The 25,984-nt window shown below is 40.4% G+C and overlaps 1 protein-coding gene across 1 annotated transcript; it reads right to left on the reverse strand.

The window, feature by feature from the left end:
- Positions 1–15,423: 15,423 nt before the first annotated feature.
- LOC6565219 lies at positions 15,424–20,585 on the reverse strand. The gene is made up of 5 exons (XM_043215933.1): positions 20,534–20,585; positions 19,850–20,472; positions 17,153–18,511; positions 16,896–17,082; positions 15,424–16,799 (listed from the first exon to the last, which is right to left on the reverse strand). Exons 1-5 carry the CDS (start codon positions 20,583–20,585, stop codon positions 15,805–15,807), a joined length of 3,216 nt encoding a protein of 1,071 aa, XP_043071868.1. The 3' UTR covers positions 15,424–15,804.
- Between the last annotated feature and the right edge of the window lie 5,399 nt (positions 20,586–25,984).

Here is a 25,984-nt window from a genome sequence, read left to right on the forward strand (position 1 = left end):
GCGCGGGTGGCGGAGCGAAGGACAACGCAGTCCGCTAACGAGCAATTAGATTTCATTCTAAGCTTGGGAATTAATTGCAGTTTTTGCCAGGCTTCGCCACGGGCGCTGCCAACAAATAAGCCTGGCTAAGTTCAAAGAGCCAATCGCCCGTTCACGGAGGCACACTTGGAAAAATAAATGTCTTGGAATCACCTTAATCTTTAAAAAGTGGAAATTCAACTTATCAACCCTAACAACAAGATAGATTTAGGTTTGTATATATTGGCCATATTTGAAACTAAAAATTAACAATATATTTTTGGAATTGTCCATTTTTGGCATGCATTTCTACTTTTCGAAATTTAATTACAATATTTCTGTTTCCAGGGCAATTTTGATTTGATGCCGATATCGAAGCCCGAGGTTATATATTTTTTCTTAGTGCAGAAGACTGAACTGTGCCCCTGTGGCAAGTATTGTGTGTACCATATGTTGTCCGTTTTCTGATTCATTGTGAAAATGGCCAATTGGCATGAAGGGGCAGCAATGGGAGAATGTAGAAATGGAGAGCAAAAGGGAGAGCCCATCTTCATCTTCACACTACTTGACAACGTAAGCACCTTTCGAAATTGCACATTAGCACATTAGCTAGAGCTGCCATCCCCGAGATAATGAGGTTGGGCTGCGTTCCACACATTCAGCGTTATTTTTGGGACGTTTTAGCCGCAGTTTGCCTCGTCTTGTGATTAATTTTTTATTGCAGGCAGAAGGCATACAGAGTCTAGGGAAGTGATTGTTAGTTGCTTCTGCCGGCGGGTGCAAATAATTGGGGTTTGTCTCACTGACGCCTGTTTACGAGTATGACGACAATGGACCTTTCGGGTAACAGTTTGGTAACGAGCTAATAAGCCGCAAAGGACTTCCGTGTAGGTGTGTAGACAACTAAGTGTTTATAGGTGCCACAAATTGGGCTTAAGGACTGTTAACTACATTGCAATTAATCAGAAGGGGTGTTTACAATGCAAACTAATGTAAAGAATCTACAAATAAGACAATTGAAAATCTTGAAGCTTTCTATCTACGATTACAAAATCATTTCAAGCAAGTAAGAATGCTGCGATATACCCAGAATCCAGCTGTTAAACATATTCTAGTTTTATTGGCAAAGTTCTATTTAAGAAGTTTTGCACCCAAATGTGAGCAGGTCTGCAAGTGCACTCATTTCTTATAGCAAGCACAGGCACTGAAGAGTAATAACAAAACGAATGCATCGAATGTTTTCATCCACAAGCCCGAACTAATACTAACTGGCTGGCTACAAACGCGTGCATATATGTGCCTACATACATACATACAGACATACGTACAGACAGAATCGATTATCATGCCTTCACTTTCTCACACATGCGCTCGCATACAGAAAATTCTTGCGGCTACTGATAGAAATGAGATAAATATGATAAAATTGGGCGGTTTATCAATAATATGCATATACATATTATGAATTAATTAAAAACACTTGCGCTTTAAATTGTGCCATTTATTGCTATCAATCGAAATGTATCGGTATTCGAGAAACGGAGTTATTGATCAAATAAAGCAAACTTAATCGGCGCCGGGCGTACGAGAACCGGACGGAAGACGGGCATGGCTATACCGACTGCGCTGTTAATCCTGAGCAAAAATATATATACTTTAAGGGAGGTGCTTCCTTCAGCCTTTTACATATATTTGCACAAAACCATTATAACTCTTTACCCATTTTTAATGGGTTCAGGGTAGAAAAATATTTAAATTTCTTTTAAACCAGATATAAACTCTGCAATATTCGATAACAGGCAATTGTTTTTTTCCTTGTAAAATTTAAAATACAATTTTAATAATTTTTTTGTATTCCTCGAAAGCTGTTTTAAATGCACATAAAATAAAAAATTAATTAAAGTTGTAATATAAACAAAAAATTGGTTATTAAAACTTTTGTTAATGTGCGGTTAAGGTGCGAAATTCTATTAAAATGAATATATATAAATTAAATATAGAAAATAACATATAGAAATGGCAGAGAAATATCCAATTAGTAATGTGTCTAGCCACTAGATTTGTTTATAACTTTAAAAATTCGATTTGGCATCACTTCAACAATTTTTGGAAGTCAGGTAGTGGTATTTGTGACCATTCCCTGTCTCAACTGTCTCAAAATGTCGATTACCTGCATAAACTAGACGGAACAGTTTTCTATGGGATTCAGGTCTAAGAGCTTACGATCTCTATCCAGAAACCACATGTATGAAGCATTATCCTGCTGGAATAAGGCATTTGGCTGATGCTCCATAAAGCTCACCAAAACTTCGTCCAACAGGTTTTTATAACCCTCAAGTTTATACGGCCTAAAATTTTAAAAATCAGGGTCCTGTTGTGATGACTGAATGCAGCCCAGATCATGAGTGAAGCATAGCGGAGGATTTTTATACAGCTTAGCTCGTAATATTGAAGATTTTTGCCTGGGTGATAATTTTTTGCAGTTGGTTTCTTAGCATTGTTTGTTGTAGTTTCTTTTTTTAATTTTAACACATTATTATTAGCCGTATTGATTAATTAATAAAATTACATCGTAATGATATTTTCTGTTTCTCAATCCAGTATCCTTATAAGCCAGGATCATGGCTATTTCCCATTCTACATTTTTGTAAGCAACTAATCTGTTTCTAAATATAATATATTCAATTAATATGTGTACTTCATTATCTAAACCAAAGAAAATCCAAATAATGCCCAATTTGTTTTTCCAAAGGCTTGAAATTTACTGCCTTTATTCGAATTCGCACCCAAACTAGCCAAAACAAGAGAGAACGCTGCAGCCGAGCGAAACCGACTGCGAAATACTTTGATACCGTAAGTAATACCAGCTAATAACAGGTTAGGTGAAGCCAAGAAATACTGTCCAAACTTTCTTTTCAAATTGCGGTTGATATGAGCTAGTAGCATTCTTTCCAAGTTTGTTAGCTGTTTGGTAGCTTTCAAGTTACGGGAGATGTGGGCTTTTGGAAATTGGGGGTGGGCATAGCCAAAAAATGTTAGTATCCACCTTCGAAGTTTGGTAACTGTTGCTCTTAAATTGCGGGAGATATAAGCGGGAGTGGGCGTTGTCCAAAATTTCTTTTCCGGATTTTTGAAGGGTGTTACTAGCAAAGTGCCTCTCAAATTTGGTGACTCTAGCTTTCAAATATATATACATATATATATATGGTCGTATCGACTTACACTAACAGGTGTATCGGTTTAGGGAGACGAAATGGGCGTGGCCATTCAGTTTTTTTTTAATCGATATCTTAGGGGAGTTACTAGTAACTTTCAAAATTTTGTGACTCTAGCTTACATATTATGAAAGATATGCGCATTTAAAATTTCTAGGACCGATATTCCTGGGGACGGCGGGTGTAAGAGTGTGTCTATATGCTTAAACAAGGTTACCAGAAAGTTACCTACCAAGTTTGGCTACTCTATATTTAAATATTTATCTCCAATTTTTACACATTGTTTGACGCGGGCACAGTACGTTCTGAGACCAGTATACGTTCCAAGTTTCAAGTCTTTATCTCTAAGGATGTCGAAAAAAGTTGCGTTCACTCAGACGGACAGACAGCATGATGGATATTGCACAAAACCAATATACTATGATACCTTCGGAAGCAAAGTATAAAATGGCAATTCTAAATTGCTTTGTCTTGCAAACTCTTGTGAAAGCCCTGAAGCTGCAATGTTAATGTGAACTAATTGCCTAGGCTGGCAGTCAGAAACCATCAAGGTAAATCACGTTACTACTTACCTACCTAACCTAACAAGGCTAACCCAACAGAACTTAGCCGAGCCAAGCTAAATCGATTCGAACCATTGAACCACGTCGAATTTAAGCACTCTGAAGCGGACTGAAAACGAAATGAAGGTAAGCCCGGTGCAGTACTGCCAGAGGGTGGGGTGGGGGGCGTGGTCTTATCAATAACCATAATGATGCTGATATGTTGAAATGTTGAGTACTTGGGCACATTCAAAGCTTGTCTAACGAGCGCGTAAACGGCGCGTGCAATTTCCCAAAGCCATTAAAAACTCAAGAGATAGATGAGCAAGGGATGGGGGAGAGTGAAGACTACACGAAAAAAAATTGGCAACACAAACATTAAGATGGCGCCAGGGTTGGCGTTGCAGGCGTGAAATTAAATTGAACAACTTTTGACAGCTAATCTAAGGAGCGCAACTAGAGTAGATGTAGCCTGCCTCTGCTGATCTCTTACACGCATTAAATTTTAATGGAGCACTCAAAAAGTCTGCCACAAAATGCCGTTAAAAGTGCCGGTTCTGAATGGAAGGGGAGAGAAACTAATGAAGCCAGCTGCTGGCTGGTGGTTGCTCAACCACAGATGCGAATCACAGGAAAACCAAAAAAGAGCAAAGATTCACCACAGCAGGAAAGAGAACAGCAGTTTAAAAGTATAAATTGAAGTGAATGTGAACTGAGACTGAGACGGAGACCCGAAAACACATTGGCAGATTGGAAGGCAGAGGAGGTTCGACTGCGTCTGCCAATCGAACCCATGTCCAACTAATCCGCTCTTAATTAAAGATTGCCGCCCCGCAGCCCCCTGCAACCCCGTCTGTTATAGCTGCAAAGTTTTCAACGTCGCGTCGCCTCCTTGGCAAATAGACTCGTACTTGCAAATTTTCCATATTAAGTTGTTTGGGTGGGGGGAAATTTTCTGGCCAGCAGCCGTCGCTAAACCTCAAGAAATAAATCTTTGACAAAGCTGCGCCGCAAACTTGTTTGTCTAAGCAGCAGCCCCCTCTGCTGTCCTTGTCTCCGTTCCTTCTCCTCCAACCCACATCTCGACTGTCCATTGCCTAGCTTTAAGTTGGCCAACAGAAGGTGTTATTATAATGTACCAATATGTCTGGCCGCCAAGTAACGTTGCTGCTTCTGTTGCTGTTGCTGCTGTTGCTGTTGCTGCTGTTGCTGCTGTTGCTGCTGTTGCTGCTGCTTCTGCTCCTTGGACGTGATAAGATCATAATCCCATTTATGTCTTTACTCGGGGCGGCGCACAGAAACTTTTGTGGCTCCCGAACGGGGTAACACAAGACGCCGCTGTTTATATATAAACTCAGGTCAGAGAGCACTAAATCAAGTTGCCACCGTCCACAAGCCAAACGGGTGGTGCTCCTGATAGCAGTGGTGGTGGTCCTGCACTGCAAGAAAAAGGATGCCTCATAGAATTTAGAATATGGCTCTGAAAAGTAGACGTATTTTTTTTTTACTTTTTATATCTTTTGAAACATTAAAAATTCATTGTTTGCCTTTGCTGAGGAATCCTAAAAATATCCTATGTACTTCCAATTATTATAAAATGTCAATCTTTTATAAAAAAAAATATATATCCAAAAAGTCAAAGTACTTAAAATTTAATTCTCTAAAAAGGACTGCGATTTCTTAATTCCAAATCTCGGGCTTTTTCTCTGAGTGCACACGCAAAGAAGCTGTTAAGCAGCTTAAAACTATACTTGGGCTTCCACTTGGGCAATTGTTGATAAGCGCCCAGCCAAAGGACAGTTTTGCATTGGAACAAATTTGAGACTTTTGTTAAGAAAAGTTTTTGGCCAAAGAAGCTGCAAGGATTTTGTGAAATGGGTAACGTCAGCTGCTAAAAAGGCATTCCGTGTGTGTGTGTGTGTACATGTGTGTGTGCAAGAGAGTATGTGCTGATGATTTTATCAGTAGACCACGTACAGCAAATACTCGCAGCAAAAGCAGCACCAGCCAAATATGTGCCCCAAAACAAAAACCGACTGAAACACGTGGGTTTGAGCATAAGCTCTTGTGACTTAAAGAAAGCGTATACGCTAAGGTTTTATAATTGCAAAGAAAGAGCTCAATTAAGTACATTTTTATCAAATTACTTTTTACGAATTAACTGTGTACTTTTATGTATATTTTTAATTGCTCAGCGTTCACAAAAAGTATAAGGACTACCAAAATTACCATTTATATCTATGGGTGAAAAACTGTGGCATCAATGTTATATATGTGAGTGTTGAATATACGTCTGATTGGCTTATGGCTTTCGTTAGCAGCAGAGTATACAAAATTACTAGTCAATCTATGTTCATGTGCCGTAAGTTGGAAGCTTCGGTACTTCGATTTATCCATAGTTGTAAGTTGTAATTAAAGCCTAAATTTGGAAATAATAAGGGCTGACAACAAAGTCATAAGTCAATTTTCAATTATCTATTTTAATGAAATTTAAGAATTTCGAACCCATACAAAGAATACGAAATATACTATTAAACCACTATTCGGTTAGCTCGTATCTTTGAAAGTTTCCATTTGCTTTCTTGCCTTTTGTCTCTTGTGATTTCTTATGCTTGGCACAACATTTTTAGTTGCAGACCACATTGGGTGTGTGTGTGTATGTGTGCAGCTGATAAAACAAATGAGCCTTAATGCGACTTGCTTGAATAGACTTAAAATGTGCGGGTGTTTGTTTGGGGCCCTTTGAATTGGGCCCGAAGCTGTCGAGCCCAGTCAACTGTAACTAATTTGTTGCACACAAGTTGATACCGCTCAGCTTTCATGGTATGTGCATCTATAGACCACTTTGTGCAGCAGCTTGCAGTTTAGCATCGACTCAAAGCTTGGCTCGTAAATAACTTTATTAAGAGCACATTCAAATCACTTTTGTGTATTGTAAGAACTGTAACGAATATATGACAAGCAATTTCTAATTATATTATATTTGTTAAAATGTTTGATGTAAGTTTTACAGTGAAAATTTCTTCAAAATTGCAGCCTTTTCTAGAAACTTTGTTTTTTCAAGCTCTTTCACAATTGACAATCAATTTTATAATTGGGTTTCTACGATTTTTATAAGCTGATCTATAATGAGTAAACTTCTTCTTTTTTATTTATTTATAGCAATTCGATAGAATCTTAAGGATATACAAGTGTATATAAATAGGTAAAAAAAAAAATTTAAATATTCGCAAAAATGATTGTAGAAACATTAAACAACATGAATTTTTAATCGAGCTTGAAATAATTACAAAATTAAATAATCGATTAACTACAGAGTTCGGCAGACCAAAAGCCATATAAGATATACATTCTCAGCACTTACGATAAATTATATGTCATAATTCTATATTCCATCCAATCCACAGACTCAATTTCCATTTCCAAGTTATTGCTGTTATCCCTTATGGTTTTCAGAAGACATTTTGGACTTGTATTCAGTTTGTGCCTTCCGGCGCTTTATGAGTTACATGTTTAATTATTTTTACTTTTGTTTGGCTGTTAATGCTTTATCTGATGATAGACGATAGCCTTATGAGTGTTTTCAAATAGTTTTTTGCAGCTGAAGTTACTGATGATTGAGTTGTTTGCAAAGTGAAAGGCATTTGCTAAGGAGTTGGAGAGTAGCAGACACAATTCTGGTACCCGCATGGCATATTGAAGTAGAGCCGAGCAGACAGGACACACATGACATACACACACACCATCAGATACACACAGAGAGACACACACACACAGTAATAGTTATCAGCTGGTGAAAATGTTTTGGCAGCGAGTGAGAATTTTGCACGGAAGCGGAATCTGTGCGCCTGTCTGACTGCATCAAGAGTGTGTGTGTGTGTATTTCCAATGAGGTTTTGTTTCAATTTCCTTTCGATAGGCCACAGGCATCCCGAGTACAGGACGCGGGCGTCGACAATTTCATGCATAAATTCATTCGATGTGTGTGTTTCTCTGTGTATGTGTATGTGGGCTTCATGCCTCACTGAAATTCGAGTGAGATACTTCCTTCCGCCACATTTGTTTGTTTTGACTGTTAAACCTTCCACGCACCCTCCCCCACCCAATAGCACTACCGCCTCCACCTACTCGTTATTGCATCGTACTGCTGCTGATGATGATGACTTTGCATCTAAAACAATTAAGTTTCATTTAAAAATAAATAGAAAAAAGAAGAACACATCAAATCGGTGCTGCCAAAACAATTTACATACTGCGCATAACTTGGCTTAAATGAGTTTTGCAACAAATTCTGACAGGACGGGTGACAGCAGCCACAGCAACATCAGCAATAACAACAACAACGTTGTCCAGCGACGTGGTTGCGATTTGCAGCTAATCCCTTATGGGCATTTTGTCATTCCCTCATCCCCTCGCCCCTACTCTGGCCCATTTATCCCATCAGTTTGTATGGCAGGCTGGCAAGCAGGAAGGCGGGCTGCAGGAACATCAACAACGTCCAGGCCAGATCCTTTGCCAGGTTGCGGCTCATGCAAATTTCATGGGGTACGCAGAAAAAAGCGACACATAAAAAATGTGAAATACATTTCCTGTCGTCTAGTCACTGGGACTGGGCGAGGGACATGCGAGCACCAGCAGTAGCTGCAACAACAGCAGCAGCAGCAGCCAGGACATGGCTAGGACAATGTCGTTCACGTCGACGTCGACGTCGACGACGACAAGTGCGACAAGTGTGCCCGGCTGTGGGCGTGCCACATAAATAAATATATGTATGCATGTATGTTTGTGTGTTTTTGCAACGGCAACAACAAGTTGTAAAAAAAGCCAAGCACACAATTTATATCCTGGACAAAGGACAGTCGCCGCTTATCCCAACTCCAGATAGTGGACGACTCTCGGTTCACTTACCCTTCACCAAACCCCACCACTCTCATCCACAGCCATGGATGCCTGGGCAGCCTGGGCAGAAACTTTACTGCCGAATTTAATCCAATAATAAATGGAATATTGCTGACCTCGGGCATTAAATTAAATGTTGTTATCAGTCGAGTGCAGAGAAATTATCAGGCGGCGGTTTGCCACACACACACGCACACATACTCTTACGCAGTTGCATGCCGCAATCACGGGCTGGAGCTATCGTAAAGGCAGGGAGTTGTGTGAGCGCAAGTTGAGTTATTTGTGCTGAAACTTGATATAATATGGCAATTGCCAACGAGTAAATATACTGATGTTGCCTGTGCTCCACTTGGAGATACCCTGTTTGCAAATATAAGCTAATGTCCTCCGTACATGTACTCAAATGTAAATATTATTATTGTATAATACATTGAATTGTTAACTAGAAATGAGGTCTTTCGACAAATTGTATATGTATGTATAGGCAGTTATCCAGCAGCTCTGTAAAACCCTTTTTTTTGAGTATGTAGCACGCAAACCATGATATAAACCATTCTGGTAATAGACATGCAATTCACTAGTACAACGATCTGATGAACTACAACCGCGAACTTGAAAAACATTTCGATCAAACTAAATGTTGTAGTAATTGTCTTCTTTTTTTTGTATTATATGCTAAAGGGATTTTGAAATTATTCTTGTTGCTTAGTATACTACAAAATGTTGAGTAAGAGCACAGTTAGATCAAATTTACTATATGCTGTTCAATTAATACATTCATTAGAAAATTGTGAATTATTTTGCTATTGGCAATAGCTTTCAACTTGTTGACTATTCATCCGCTTTACTTCTTAAGTCGACACGCTATTCAAAAACAAAGTCGCAGTCGATATCAGTTGCTCCTTCAAAGTTTCTGTCTCTTACAAATAAGTTGCGTCCCTGTGGGCAGTGGGTAAGAGTTATGAGCAAGTCACACTCTAGTAGCAGCATGCGGGGAGAGCCGGTAAAGCTGGAGGGGAGGCTTCTGACTGTGACTGAATGTGCGTCTGTTTGGCCGGATATTAAGCTCGTTTGCATATAATTTGCGTTGCAGAGACAGAAGCAGCAACTGAATGTGAAACTAAAAGAGGAACAGAAACCAAAAACAGTTGCAACTCGACGCCCGTTGACGATGTTGACGGTTATTTTTGGGGCTCGCCGCGATAAGAGCAGAGCAACCGAGGCAGCAACCAGTCCGTAGTGGCATTAAGAATCAGACAGTGGTTTTTTGGGCACAGAGTAAAGCAATTAAGTTTTGTGGCCACTCAGTATTATCCGACTGCGGCTGTCCCTTCATGTTGCCTAGCATTGTAATGGAGGCTGAAAATTGTTTGCCCGAACAACCAAAAAGACGGCCAGCTCTTCATATGCTGAATTTATAACAGATAATAAACGCACATGGAATATCACTGGCAGCTCGACAAGCTCTTTGCAGCTGAATCATTTGTGTCATCTTAAACCGGATTGTTGAGATCAGTATTCCTAACACTTCCAACACAAAATCAATAAAAGCTCTAATGCTTAGAAAATAGTGAATTTTCAACTCAGATCGTTTAAGAACGTTGTCCTAAGGTTTTTTTTTTTTTTTGTGTACCCCCGAGTTCATAAATTTCAGATTATTTTGGGATAATATAAGAAAGATTGTTCGCACATATAAACATTTTTGTTATACCTACATATTTTTTGAATACAGAAAAATGTTATTTGGCGTAACTATTTTTTTTATAGTTATAATTTCAGCAACATGCATAAATAGTCAATTTGTAAATAAGGAATGATTTATCCATCTTGGGAAATATTCAGAATGAATTGTACTTGGAATTTGCGGAATAAGTCAGCAATCGTTTATTACTGAGTGTAAGCAGAATATTGTAAAATATTGGAAAAGACTTGCTTTCATCCTTAGCAACAGTCGCGATTCCCCTTGTAGCGCAAGAATTTCAAAGAGGTTTCCTGTATTTAAACAGATATGCTATGATAAATATTTATAATACAAGTTTTCAATTCTAGGCAAACTTTGCACATAAGCCAACATTTTGAGGCGCAACTTTAAGCCAGTTTACTTTTCGAATTGCCAACGGCAAAAGTGTTTTTACCTTGCTATGAGCCCAGACAACTTTATACAAAGGGCAAACTGCTTGGACCCAATGTGTGTTGCCAATCAGCTAAAGTCTTAAAACACTTTTGCATAAGTTAACGCACACACAAAAACCTGCGTGTGAGTGTGGGCGCGTGTGTGTGTGTGTGTGTGTGTTTCTATCTATGTATAAGGATATATAGCATGTGAATGCTTTTTAATCCTTTTTGCGTGACGGCAGCTGGCGTTGAGAGACTCACAACATGGCTCGACAATTGTCTTAGTCCTCTCAGTGACAGGGCTTTTCGGCGTAAGTCGGCCAGGAGTTGATTATAATTGACTTTGGCTGACTTAAGTGCCAAAATGGAAATATCATGTACCACATACAGTTTATAATTGTCTGAGACGCATGCCAAAAATGTACATGTACGAATGGCAATTGCCTTGGGGTACTTTTCTCACTTTAAGAATTGTATTCTATATTGCCAGGGCACCATAGTGATAGTTAAAAACGCATGATTACCTCAAATGAAATCAAATGATGTGCAAAAATGTTTAATATACGTATAATCATGCTTCTAACGTTGTCCTGGACACTGGTCAGTCTATAACAAAACACACTTTCAATCTATTGCCATGGATGTTAAGTGCTTCCAATTGCACAGCACCCACTCCTGATGTACCAGAACGAAACATTCCACAATTCCTACAAGTACATACCAAACATAAAGGCAACAAAATAGTTTCAGTCTTGGCCAATAAAAATGAAAAAAAAAAGAAGATATATATATATATATAAACACATTGTCATGGTATCACCTTCTTTTCTTCTCCCCCTGAGGGAAGAAGTGAGGTGGGCAGATGGTGTTGCTGGTGGTGGTGTTGCAAACAAAAAGCCATTACAGCTTGAACTTCAACTGAAAGTTGTACTTGCTGTGGGACTGCGAAGTTTTCGATTTGAGTTTAGCTTCATTTCTTTGTCTACCCTGTTCTCTGTTGTTAAAGCAGAAAGAGATGCATTAGATAAGTAGAATAATGAACTATTCGAAATTTATTTCTGGTCTTTTTCGGTGTATTGTACTACATTTAAATAGGCTACAGTTTTTTTTTTCTTGTAATTTGTCTAACATATTCTTACATATTTTTTTCAGGAAAATATTAAAAATATCCTACCAACAGGATTTATTCCTACTCTGGCCACACAACAAACAGAGTATCTCGAAATGGTGTCTTTACATCTGTACTTGTGCTATTGTTTTTGTATTCCTACTTATTTTTTGATTTTCGCACCTTGCTGAGAAAGTGCAGTAAACTGGCATAAAAAATTGGCGCACTTGCGACGTGACTCTTACATCCGCATCCGCATCCGCACCTGCATCATCCTAATCATCGCCATACTCATCAGCATCATAACAGAACATAATGATGTTGATGATGCCATCAGCATGATTAAAAAACTTTCGCATCAGCTGCTAAATCTGCATTGATCGGGTAATGTTGAGAAGAGGATGCGGTCGGTTCAACGGCCTTCCGTCTCTGGCTTGCGGCAATGCGCCGACTAAATAATTGATCCCCAATGTCTCATTTAGCCCCACACACACATTCACATACGACCCACAAACCTTCCTCCGCTTGCTCCTTTGGCATGCACGCAAAATCAAACTGAAGTCCATAACAAGTAACTGACCGCCTCATAAAGCAATTAAGTGCATGTGGCTGTCCGACCAAGCAGCAACGTGTTGGAATATCCCCAGCAAAATCAACAACAATAACAGGCATCCACACTGCTGACCCTCGCTGTCCCCATTTGACGCCAAACTCTTGGATTGGGTGCTTGTGTGCCCGCTGAGTTTGGCTTAGTACGGAGCTCAAGTAATTCATAGCATTAATTATATTATACGACCCCAAAGCTGAACGAGACGAGCACTTAATTTGGAAGGGGAGGGCAGCAGCAACAGAAGCAGCTATTGAGGATAGTCCTGAGCAGTCTGTGTGGCTCTCCTGGACAACAGCTGGCGTTGGTTGACTACATTCAAATTAGCATTGCCTACTTTTCAGCATATCATAAATGATTCTAATGCTCCATATTGAAATTAAGCAGACATAAATGTAGAACTTGAGATTATTTTATACAGTATCCAGAATCTTTAGTATTTTGATTTTGTTCCTATTAACAATACAAATTTTCTGATTTCATATTGATATTAACCCTTAATTCATTGCAAAATGAATCAAGATTATTTTCACATATTAGCTTTTCACGCTTTGGTGGTTTAAGAAAATTACATGTATATCCAATTCCTTGTATATAGATGAATGTATGTATACATAGATAAGCAAAAATGCATGTTTAATTTCAGTATGGTACTTAGTGTTTTCCCTTTAAACTGATATAGCTTTTCCCGCGAATCGAATTTTCAAAAACTCCGTATCAATTTTCACTAAAGTCAGTCACAAAAGGAAAATGTAGATTTTAACAAATAACATTCAGTATGTTTGTTAAGTAAAAAATTCTAAAATCTACATTCGATTTAGTATTATTAGTAGAGGGTATTTTCAAGTCATTATTGATTTATTACATATTCGCTTATTGTTATAAAAATATTATCTAATAAATTTAAATAAAAATCTCTAAATACTGCGGAGAAAATGATTTATGCGCAAAAGCAAAGTAAACTGCAAAAAAAATACTAATTAATAAATACATTTGACCAAAAGCGAGCAAATATGGACAGTCGTTGCTGGTACTGTTGTTGTTATTATTGTTGCTGTTGTTGCTGTTTTTGTAGTGTGTGACAATGCGCAGATAAAAGTAATTAACGCCTATTTGGGGAATTGGCCATATTGTGCGCAGCGGGGGCTTCGACTCTGGTCAATAATAGCTACAACAAAACGTGGTTGAAGCGAGCATCAACAACAACAACAACATGCATGCAATAATTATTGACTTATTGACCATAATGGCATTTAAGAGTCCGATGCCACCGAAAAATATTTGCATAAAATTTGCATTGACAACGGTTGAAAGCAATTGAAACAATAATTTCGTCATTAATGTGCGACAATCCTCCAACCCGCCCACAAATCCAGCAATGAAGCCCCAAAAGTGCCCCTTCCCTTAGAACGCACACCCCGTTGATCCACCTTTGTGCCGAGTGCAATCCACCTGCAAATGCGAATTGAAAACGTGCTTATCGGCGCGCATCAGCAACGTGGCCTGAACCCGGAGACCCGAACCTGAACTCGAACCACCAGAAACAGTAGCAGCAGCAGCAGGACACCAGAATCGCTGTCCGAATTGCATTTAAACGCCATTACTCGCACATTGCAATTGTTTAATGCGTTTAATTACATTTGTTGGCTGGCACTTAATGTTTTTATAATTAATAGAATCAATATTGATATTGGACCTGGGACTTTGTGCTCCACAACTCCACAAACCACTCACACCCGCCGCAGGGCCAAACAGTTGCGGTTAATTGTAGATTAAAAATGCAGCAATGCGGTTGCATTCAATGCGTTTCACGTTTGTTCATACAGGCGTTAATTTTCTGGTTAAACTATGGACCTCAATAAAAGAATATTTCCGAATGTAGTAGTAGTAAGTAGTATGTAAATAAGAGAGCACTCAAAAAAAAGTATTTTTTTAATACAGTTTACACACAGTTTAGAACACTTTTTGATTGCCATACGACGATTTGGGAATAAATATACATACAAATATGTATATTATTTCTGGTGTTTATGACATTTCTTCAAATCAATAACAAATTCATACAGTAACATTAAATATTATTGTAATGCATACTTAAATATAACAAATAAAAAATATTTCAAATTAGACAATTAACAAAATAAATTTGTTTTATATCAATATGAATAAGTTATTTGTAATAAAAAATAGTATTAATTCATATATTATCTAAATTTAATAAAGAACAGTTCAACATTAACCAATTATATGCCCCTGACTATAGCTATTTAAATATATTTCGTCTGATTTCAAACTGATTAAAATACAATTTTTATTTGCTTTTAAATTGTTTACCTGCAAATATTTTTATTTGTTTTGCGCGACGCATTTAATTATAATTGTAAGGAAGCATAGTGGAAGGAGGGAAAGCGCATGCATGCATGCATGCAAAATGTAAACTGGCTAACCCATTCCCCGTCCCCAACAAATGGAGTCACAAGTAGAAAAAAAATGTGAGTGCTTTAAAATGCAAGCAGCGTAAAAGATTAGCACGATTATTTCAGCTTGAAGGCGTTTAGCTTTACATTGCAGCGCACACGTTGCGAGTTCAAAGGGTTCACAATTGCGCACACAACTCCGCAGATCCATTCATTCACCCTTGCAGCTTGAGTTTCATGTTGCACAGTTCTGGGCACTTGGGCAAAAGCCAGAAATTGCCAAGTTTTGTTACGCTTTTCGTTTCGATTCGTTTCGCGTGAAATGTAACTTAAAAATGTAAGCTTAATGCACCGATTTGAAATTTACTCATCGTTATATAAATATAAAAACGATATTATATGGGATCTGAAATTGGGGGTTGATGCGTATGATGCGCTTTTATCTGGTGGCTAGTTCTGGGCCAACCGTGGAATCAAATATGATACAATTTTTTATGTGTTATATATTTTTTTTTTTATTTTATGTGTGTGTGTGTGTGTGTAAGAGGATGTGGGTGGAGGTGTGAGCAACATGGATTTATTGTGGAGAGTAAACTTATGCTGAAAAACATATTTTTAAAAACGGAAAGACAGTTATTTTGCTGTACGTCATTTCTTTCTGCTGAATAATGATGCTGATTGACAAAGATTAATGCAATGTGTTCTTCCTTTTTCTAGAAATAACTAATAAGCGCAGTTTGTATATAATAAATACTTATGTAAGCCGAGTTCGAAATGTTTGAAGAAGTCTTCCTCTATATAATAATAGAAGTTGAATGGCATGTGTTGATGGTGTAAGCGAAATACTATTAAGGAGTGTATACAAGTTATTGATTTAAATTCCTTAAGTTTCGTCTGGAGATGTGAGCTTGTCGATTGATTCACATTCACTATCTGTTAGATCATAATTTGTGTGAGTCTCTTTGCAATGATCATTATTTATATTGGCTTCATTGATGCTAGAACTATTTATATGATCTAGATTGTTGTTGGTCATATCCACATTGGGAGTCATCATTTGATGACCATCCAATGAGCTGTCATTCGAGTTCATACTCTTATGCAAGTTGTTAGGCGTAAAAAGATAGGTTGGATTCGCGTGGGAAGACGAGTGTGGTGAAACATCTGAATTCGTTGAATCCATTTCTGGCATCATCTGAGAGACATTTCCCGTCATACCGGTGGACTTGGTACGGACATTGCGCATGAGATAGGATTTCCGTTTGCGTTCTAGAAAACTTAACATATTCAAACCAATATTAATGTTGGGCAACAGCTCTGCATAATGCGTATTCGGATTGTCGTCATCATTCATATTAAAGATGAAAAGGGATCTGCTGCTTTGCGGAAAGTATATATTGGGCATTGAGGGCATCACCAGGCCAGTCGGCGTCAAAAAGGTGCTTCTCTTCCGAATTCCTATCGGAGAGTCACCATTGCCGTTCTCACAGTTTTGTGTGAACTGAGACATTGATTCGTAATCGATGTTTTGATCATGTTCATATTCGCTATCCGGATTTAGGTCACTCTGTTCATTAATGTTGCTATTATTGTTGCTGCAGCTGTTGACCCAGGAACTGTGATTTGTGTAGGGGTACGAGCTGAACAAGCTAAGCTGGCTGCCGTATATCTGCTCGTCCGTATGCTGTGTGGCAAAGCTCCACTCTTGACTAGAAGATAAGCTACTCGGATGCTCTTGCCGATCCTGCTGCAATTGTATATGTTGCTCGAGCGATTCTGCCGACTGTTCCCAACATTCAGATTGTTCAGATTGTTCCGACGGTTGCGAGGATGCGGTACTCGAGGTACAAAAATACGTTGACTGTGGAAGATTGGGTCCTGAAAATAAAAGCCAAAACAATCAATATTATCATCTGAGTATACAACACTTTAAAAAATGAATTATTTTGTTGTGTATAATAACAGATTACTCACCCATGGGTCTGCAAAAGCACCAGCATTCGTAGTCGGTCTGTGTGCCGACATCGATCAGAAGCGGTGGTGGGGGTTCTGGCTGTGGATTTGGAGGTAACGCCGACAAACCTGAACCTCCGTACACACTCACATGCATGCGCACCAGATCCTGAGGAGTCAGACTCTGCGGATGGCTGGACGACACATTCTGTGTGAGACGGAACAAGAGAAAGAGAGAGTCATTAAATGAAGAAATTCTCATTGCTGACACTACTCACCGATGGCAAAAATAGACTCGGATGCAGCGGTGTTACTTCCAAAATGGCAGTGGTGTAGGCAGCCATCTGGGCTTGGCTCATTTTGGCAAAACGGCCGCACAGCAAGGGCAGCATTAGATTATGGGCACGTAACAAAAGATTCCTCAATGTGCCAAGATACTCCGAGCTTGACAGGCCGCAATCGGCCACTTGTTTGACAAAATCCTCAAACGATGGAAACTCTGCCTCAGTACCTTCTGACGACATGTTGGAGCTACTCATTGGTGTTGGCATTATTGGGGCGACAAAGTCCAGCACCTCTTCTTTTCGATCATCCATTGAAGGTGTCATATTTGATGTAGCTTCTGGCAGCGTTGATATCGAACCATAGGAATACGGGGTCCAGTCGACTCTAGGGTAAGGACTGCGTGGCGTCCGTCTCTGCTGCGGTATGAAGACATCCGCCTGCCACCATTCTCGCCGCGACGCTGCTCCCTGTTTCTGCTTTCTCGTTTCCGCGAATGAAGAAGCCAAGACTTCATCTTTGTTGTCCGGACTTAACTGATGGTATGCTGGTACGGTATGTGCTGACGGGAGTGGTGAAACTTCAGCAGACTTTGCACACCGTTTGGCTGGACGTGGCACCACTCGCTGCATTTCCGGTTGTGATAAAACACAAGGCGTCTGTTCAATCCTTGGACAGCTTTGATGATGCATCACCCCCCCAGTTGTCGGTTGCACCTGATGTACAGACGCTGAAACTTGCATACATTTTTCGGGATTCGGTGGTGCAACTGCAATAATAGTTGGTTGCACTTCTGGAAAACATTCGCTCTGTGGTAAACTTTTGGCTTTTTGTTCAAATTGTCTATACCAATCATTGTGTGACAGTACCGTAGGAGCCGGTGACTTTTGTGCAACTCGTTGCTTCAATTTTGGCCATTCTGTTGGCTGTGTCATATTGGGGTTTCCTGCCTTTTTTGGCCACAATTTGGGCCGCTTGTCGGGTATAGATTTCCCGGATTTCGTTGGTGCAGCTACATCACTATTTTGCTGCACTTCAGGGCAACATTCTGTGCGTGAAGGTATCGTGTTAGCCAGTGGCTTCCGTTTAATTGTATGCCTTAATTCTGGCCATTCATTAAGTGGAAGCCAGTTTACTGTTGGCTGTGTGGTATCAGGTTGCCGTGTGATCGCATCGGTAGGCTGTTCTCTTTCACACCAATCTTCTTGTGTTGTCGACTCCATCTGTGCTTCAAAGCCGATGTCCTGCAGCTCGATTTCCGTATGTTTTTGTGGGTGAACAACAGCATCCTGCTGTTCCAAGTTAAGGTCCAGCAGTACGGACTGCCGAAGGGCTTGCTGTTGTTGTTGCTGCTGCTGTTCCTGCTCCTGTTGTTGTTTCTGCTGTTCTTTCTGCTGTTCTTTCTGCTGCTGATGATGATAATACTGGTGCAATTGCTGGTGCTGAAGGTGCTGCTGATGCAGCTGCTGCTGATACAGTAGCTGCTGATGCAATTGCTGCTGCTGCAATTGCTGCTGCTGCAATTGCTGCTGCTGCAATTGCTGCTGCTGCAGTTGCTGCTGATGATAGTGATGCATTTTGAGCTGGTAAAGCTGCTGCAGCTGCTGATGCAGTTGTTGCTGTAGTTGCTGTTGTTGCTGATGTGATTGTTGTTGGTTTTGCTGCTGTTGTTGATGTTGTTGTTGCTCTTGCTCCTGCTGCGTCAATTGCTCCTGATGACGTGGGTGCTCCTGATGACGTGGGTGCTCTTGCTGCAGTTGCCGCTGCTGGTGCAGTCGTTGCTGCTGTAATTGCTGCTCATTTTGTTGATGATGCATCTGCTCCTGATGAAGCTGCTGCAGTTGTTGGTGCCGCAATTGTTGTTGATGCAGTTGTTGTTGCTGATGCAGTTGTATTTGCTGTTGTTGTCGCAATTGCTCCTGTTGACATTGGTGCTGCTGCTGAAGTTGTAGCAGTTGTTGCTCTTGACGCTGAAGTTGCTGCTGATGCAGCTGTTGCTGCTGATGCAGTTGTTCGTGCTGTTTTTGATGTTGTCTCTGTTGCTCCTGCTGCTGCAGTTGCTCCTGTTGACGTGGGTGGTCCTGCTGCAGTTGCTGCTGGTGATGCAGTTGTTGCTGCTGCATTTGCTGCATTTGCTGTTGTTGTTGTTGCTGTTGTTGTTGCTGTTGTTGTCGCTGTTGTTGTTGCTCTTGCTGTTGCTCTTGTTGTTGCTCTTGCTGTTGCTCTTGTTGTTGCAGTTGTTGTTGCTGTTGTTGTTGCTGTTGTTGTTGATGTTGTTGTTGCTCTTGCTGCTGCTCTTGTTGTTGCAGTTGTTGTTGCTGTTGTTTGTGCTGTTGTTGTTGATGTTGATATTGTTGGTGTTGTTGCTGTTGTTGTTGCTGTTGTTGTTGCTGTTGTTGTTGCTGTTGTTGTTGCTGTTGTTGTTGCTGTTGTTGTTGATGTTGTTGTTGCTCTTGTTGTTGCAGTTGTTGTTGCAGTTGTTGTTGCAGTTGTTGTTGCTGTTGTTGTTGCTGTTGTTGTTGATGTTGGTGTTGCTCTTGCTGTTGCTCTTGTTGTTGCAGTTGTTGTTGCTGTTGTTCTTGCTGTTGTTGTTGATGTTGTTGTTGCTGTTGTTGTTGCTGTTGTTGTTGCTGTTGTTGCTGTAGCTGCTCCTGCTGCTGCAATGGCAGCTGTTGATGTGGGCGCTGCTGTACCACGTCTTGCCAATACTCTCGGGCGGGCAATACCAGCTGTGGCTGAGGTGCAGCACCTTGTCGTTCCATGTCGCTCCAATAATCATTGGGTACCAGTACCACTACCGGTCCTGGTACCGATTCCTGTTGCAGATCTGGTTCTACTTGGTATTGAATCGATGTCATCTGGTGCTGCCCATCAGGCATAAATTCAAGATATGACAATGTCTCTGGAGCTTGCTCAATAACGCACTCCTGTTCCACATTTTGGCCACATTCTCGGGCTGCTACGCTTGGCACTTGGTTTCGAGGCTGCACTGCCACTTCCGTGCAGGGCGGTTGCTCGTGCCAAGTGGGTTCCATCCCTTCGCTACCGATCAAATTACCAAGGATGGGCCACATGGGATGCATGTGCGTCTGCACGCGGTGTGATCCGTTGTATCTGGACTGCTCCGACACAGACTCTCGCTCATTATTATTCTCGAGATTGGGATCCATTGGACGTGGTGCTGATGCCTGACATTGCGGAACGACTTGTGTCACTTCTTCCAAATCCAGCACCTGGGTGCCATATGAGCCATTGGGTTGGAAGACAGCAGCATACGGCGACAACCGACCAGTCGTCGTCTCCAGCTGCTCATTTGCTATTGCAGACAATGGGTACTCATTAGAAGTGATTTATATGGATTATTTTTGAAAACTTACTAAAGTTGTAATATGCCGAGTTTGTGGATAAGGCTCTAGACTCGTCAGCCATACTGTATATTTGCGTCTGAATGAGAACCTATATTGAATGAAAAGTTAAGGACGCCGATCCGTATCTGTAAATGCAGGTAGTCCAAAGTCGTGAACTTCAAATTTGCAAGTCTCTAAAAAATGTATAGGCTGATATGTACATATATTATTTACCAACATTTTACATTTAAAGCCAGAATCTCTAAAACTCCCAAGATTGTTGAAATTATGCCAAAAGGGTCGGTAGAACCAGCAATAGGTGGAACTCGTATTACTAGCCTGCTCATAAATGTCTTGGTTTTGTGTAATGTAAATCGTGTCTGTTCCAGTTTAAAAAGCTTTCAACTGCACCAAACGTGCCTGGCATATTGAAGGACACCAGCTCCCTCAACCGTATACCAAAGCCGGCATTTTTATGGTGCTTTAGAAGACGCTGGCGCTACGCACGAAAATCTCTCATCCAAAGGGCCGACAACATTTTTTGCAATTATTTCAAATATTTTTCAACACGGCTTTGAAATGCGACGTGCCGACGAATACAGCAAGAGCCAAAAGATACAAAAAAACCCTTTTGTTATGTGTGAATGTTGCTGTGGTTTTTTGTCTTGCGCCAAAATATTTTTCCACATTTTATGCTGCGCATATTTTTTGCCGCAGCCTTGGCGCGAAATTAGCGGCAAGTGGTTGAGGAAGTGGAAAAAAGGCAGCGTAGATAAACTTTAAATAAAACATGGCACACAACAAGGTCGCTGGTCTGGGGATTGAATGGTGTGGGGCAACGGTGCGGGTGGGGGCGCGGGACCAAACGTCGAACGCTGGCACAGACCGCAATTCAAATAAAATCCTTTAGGGCTTTTGACTTTTAACTCATCCGTTTAACGAGCGCTCATGTTCGTGAGACGGCGAATGGCAGAAAAGCTGGATAGCAAGATTGGAGGATGGCAGAATGGCAGGATGGAAGGATTGCTCTGGTAAGGACAATACCCTTGACACCTACACTCGCATATATATCTATACATACACAAACTCACACACATGTAGCTATGGAGTTCAGCACGTCGCGACTTCAGCGCAATTGCAAAACAATGGCCGAAACAAGCAAAACCATCTTTATAAGTGGTACATCTGAATGTGAAATACTCTGTAAAACAATGAATCTTCTTCATCTCGACCGATATACATAACAATTTCGATATTTGTATAAGTTTACGAAATAGAAGGGGACGCACGCACTGGATATTAAACTGCATTAAACCATATTTAATAAAACTAGAAAATAAATATATACTCGTATATATAACATAAACAAGCATGTATATATACATATAGGAAGAGACATTATAGAAATCTATTGAACGATCCAAAGATATTTACAAAAACATAATATTTTTGCTCATATCAATTACCTATTTCATTTAGCTTATATCAAGTCTAAGGTTAAAGAATTTGACATTAAGGTTAATCGGCCATCCGATGTCCACCCTAAGCACACTCGTATTGAGTATTTGCTTAGTCGACTCAACGCTTCAAACAAACACACACACAAAACGTTTTACAATTTTTATAAGTCTTTCTCGGCTGGGAGATATATATATAACACTGCTTTGATTGCTTTTGCCTGCTGTCCCTCTTTCTCTCTCTCTCTCTCTCTCTCCCTCTCTCCTCTTTCTCGCAAAAGCGCCCAACCATCGATTGATGACGACATCCCAAGCCATTGCCAATTGTCTGTTTGGCACTGGGCCTGTGGTTGTTGTTGTTGGTATTTTAGAATTGTGAACAATTGCCACTCGATGCGCATAATAAACGAGTTCAAATCCTGCGCAAAAAAGGATTCGCCTGCGCCACATGAAAGGCGTCGATTGTGGCGCTCGCTTAAATATGCAATGAGCCAATTCATACACAATGGCACGAGCATTTGGCAATGGCATTGGCATTGACGTTGGCCCTACAGGATTGCGACATTTATAACTAACTGAATACACTTGTCGCGAATACGCCCCGTGGACACATGTCCCTCCCCGCTAAAAAGAGAGTATGCTTCGTTTAATAAATTGAGCGTTTTATGCTATTTATGCGGCTGATTTGACATTAATGTGGCCTGAACAGACTACGCCTACCACTCCCCTCCTTCCTCCTTCCTCCTTCCTCCCCGCACACGCATATGCATAAATCAGCGTGCGTGTGTGTTTATTTACATGTTGCTTGCCTGCGTCTTCAGCTGCCGCTGCCGCTGCCGCTTCCGTTTGCCACCTTTTTATTTATGACAACATCTGTCGCAACAACTTACGATTTTTGGTATGTTTGTGTGTGCGTATGTGAGCGTGTGTGTGTTGAGGCGTTAACATCTACGCCATGCATACACCCACACACACATCGTTTATCATTTTAACGATGCAACTCCTTTTCGTGCCTCAGTGTCTTAGTTACCAGCCACCTCACGCTTCATTATCCTTAAGCTTTTCGTATTTTATGCCCAAACTTTTGCCATAAAAAGCCCCCCCAATAACAACGAAAGAATAAGAGGCCGGCTGAGAAGGCGACCATCACCAAACATGATTTCCCCAATTTTTCAACATGATCGTTTGACTTCAATGTACTCACCTCACAAGTTATCGAATTGTTTATTCCTCCGTCTTGTAAATGTCTTGCTTTTATATATATATATATATAAAATATATATAATGAAATCCAGATGTTAAAAGAGAGGAAAATTGTTTGAAATTTTGAGAGCCAACTACTGAGATCTGCGTAGAGTAGAGAAAATAAATATAAGTATAAATATACGAGTATATTTTACATAAAAATAAAAAACAAAATTATAATTTGTGACTAGATTAACCCCGAAAACATGTTTGAAATCAAGATATTGTCAAACCAAAACGAATATCGGTTCTGATTCCGATTGTTGTAATGAGTCCTGTATTTGCTCCAACTTTTTTATGGTATTCGATTACGAATTGCTACCTTGATTTCTACTGTACGTCACCAATATGTTACGATAGACTGCAGACGTTTGAAAAAAGGAAGAGTCGGAAAAGAAAAAAACGACAAAAGTAAGTTGTGTACACAAACTTCCAGTCCACAGCAAAACAGGATCGGTCGCGTTGACGCTCAGCTATGATATTTTAGTTCCGACAATTTCTTCTCGGAACTAATAATGTCAGTTCCAGTAACTGGTTCTTAAAAAAAAAAACGTTTAGCTTAGGTTCCGATTGTGAATTTCAATCGGTAAACACATGGCTCCGACTAAGATTCTTGTTTGACACCATTGAATCGTAGTGAATTGCTTAGTATTTGTCAATATATATATTGGTATAAGAAGAATTGAAATAGAACAATAAACAGTATCAAAAAAATTGTCAACTGAAAACTACTTAGAACATAATATTAATAAATCAACCATTTCTACTATAAGACAATATTGCTAATTCGTATCCTTTGAAGAGACATATGAATTTGGTAAATGAGTAAAATATTTCAATCATTCAAAGGGCTAATAAGAATATATGTATGAAGACATTCCAATTCAACGAAAAGACTTTCAGTTCGTAAGAATTTTGGTGTTTTACCCACCAGCAATAACAATTCCCAGTTGCCAATCAATGTCAAAGAGTTGAAAACTGTAGACGACAATAATTCACGTTTGCCAGCTAATAAATTAGAGGAAAACACTGTGCAGGCATCAAAGGATAACACGAATAACTTTTGTGCTCAACTTGATGTCACACACACTCACATGCACACACACATGCACGTTGAATGCGACATTAACCTGTGCAAATAATCAGCCATAAATATTTTACTGATGAAACAAAGGACACAAAAGTTTTTTTTCATTGGTAGGAGAGTCGCTTGTTATGGAAGAGACAGGCGGGAAAGTCAGCTGAAATTATTTAAGGCATAACACTGTTGTCATGGTGGCATTCGGTTGGCTTCTAAAGTGGCATGCCACAGAAATGTAGCAACATCTTTACTCTGGCTTAGTTTTATATATGGCATAAGCTTTGCTGGTCATTTACGGGGTCACGGAAATCCCGACAAAACCATAGCTCTGATAATGATAAGGATGATGAAGATAAGGCTGATGATGATGTGGCTTACGGTACGAAGCCAACAAATAGAAATGAATGTCAATTGATAATCAAAATAAATGCCTAACGGCGTTCCATGATTTGGACTGAGAACTTCCATTAAGTGAAAGCTTGACAAATCCATGAGAACATGAGCAGCCGAGGGTGAAAAGAAAGTAACTAACATGAGCAAGGCTACGTTCAACGTGCTCTCAGTTCGATTAGAATATAAAATAACCGCGATTGAAACTTAAATTTTGTGATCTATATCTCGCCATATTTTCAAACAAAATGTCGGTTTTACTACTAGAATGTTGAACTATTATTAGATGCCAGTAACTGAGCTGAGAACGGGAATCAGCTTCGGAGACTGAGGGTTGAGGTGCGTGTCAAGGGGCGAGTCCTTGGCCATAAATTCATGTTGGTGTCGCCTGCACATGCAAATGTCTAAATGCCTAAATGCCTAATGAGTGAAGCTGGCGGCAGCAAAAACAGGGACACAAATGAGTCCTTAAAGATTAATTAATCTTTGTGGCACATGCGGCCGACGCTGATGCCGCTGGTTTCACAAAACAACAGTTGCCTAGGACACGCGTGTATTGTGTGTGTGTGTGTGTGTGTGTGTGTGTGTGTGTGTGTGTGTGTGTGTGTATGTTGGCCGGGGCCAAGGCTATGCTGACCATTGTCCTGAGTCCTTTTTGGTTTCGGTTTTTAAGCTAATGACACAAAACGCCAAAAAGGATGCGAATCCAGGGGGTTAATTTGCCGGCTGGGTCGCTGCTCGGTCGTTCGGTCGCCTGGTCCGGCTTATCTTTTGCTTTTGAAGAAATAATTAATGACCTCGTTTTTGCCACTGTGGCCGGACTCGCATCGTGCGCATCAGGAAGGGCATACGGAAGCGGGAATTGGAGTTGGAGCAGGAGCAGGAACAGGAGCAAGAACAGGAGCTGCGTGCTGGCCATTAAAAATCGTTTATTTCGATTTGATTTAATCCAAAATAGATTGCCCTGTCGGGCGATGCGACACAGACAGAGATGCGGCCAATTTATGCACTCAATTTACGCGCACACCCACACACAAGCACACATATACACAGGGAACGGCATGCTGCAGGACGCTGAACTGTTGCAGTTGGAGCTGCATTGTTGGGCGTCCTGGCGCATTTATAAATTTCATTGGTTAATCCTTATTTTCGCATTAAGGGAGCGCACACACCGAGCACATTGCCGCAGAGCTATGCAAATGTATGCATTGTCCTGTTGCGCCAGAATACCAAGCCCCATCCGTACCTATCGTAGCCTATCCCCACCTCACTTCGTCCCTGCCCGCCACGCACCTAGCCGCTGGCAAT

This window comes from Drosophila grimshawi, unplaced genomic scaffold, assembly GCF_018153295.1.
Source record: "Drosophila grimshawi isolate 15287-2541.00 unplaced genomic scaffold, ASM1815329v1 contig_1006, whole genome shotgun sequence".
Classification (NCBI taxonomy): domain Eukaryota; kingdom Metazoa; phylum Arthropoda; class Insecta; order Diptera; family Drosophilidae; genus Drosophila; species Drosophila grimshawi.

Bases quoted from the DNA above. Each gene is read 5' to 3' on its own strand.
- LOC6565219 (XM_043215933.1), bottom strand. From the start codon at position 20,585: ATGGCTGACGAGTCTAGAGCCTTATCCACAAACTCGGCATATTACAAC. The intron at 20,473-20,533 runs GTAAGTTTTCAA...TGTCTGCAATAG, and splicing joins CTCGGCATATTACAACTTTA to CAAATGAGCAGCTGGAGACG. The intron at 16,800-16,895 runs GTGAGTAATCTG...TTTTATTTTCAG, and splicing joins GTGCTTTTGCAGACCCATGG to GACCCAATCTTCCACAGTCA.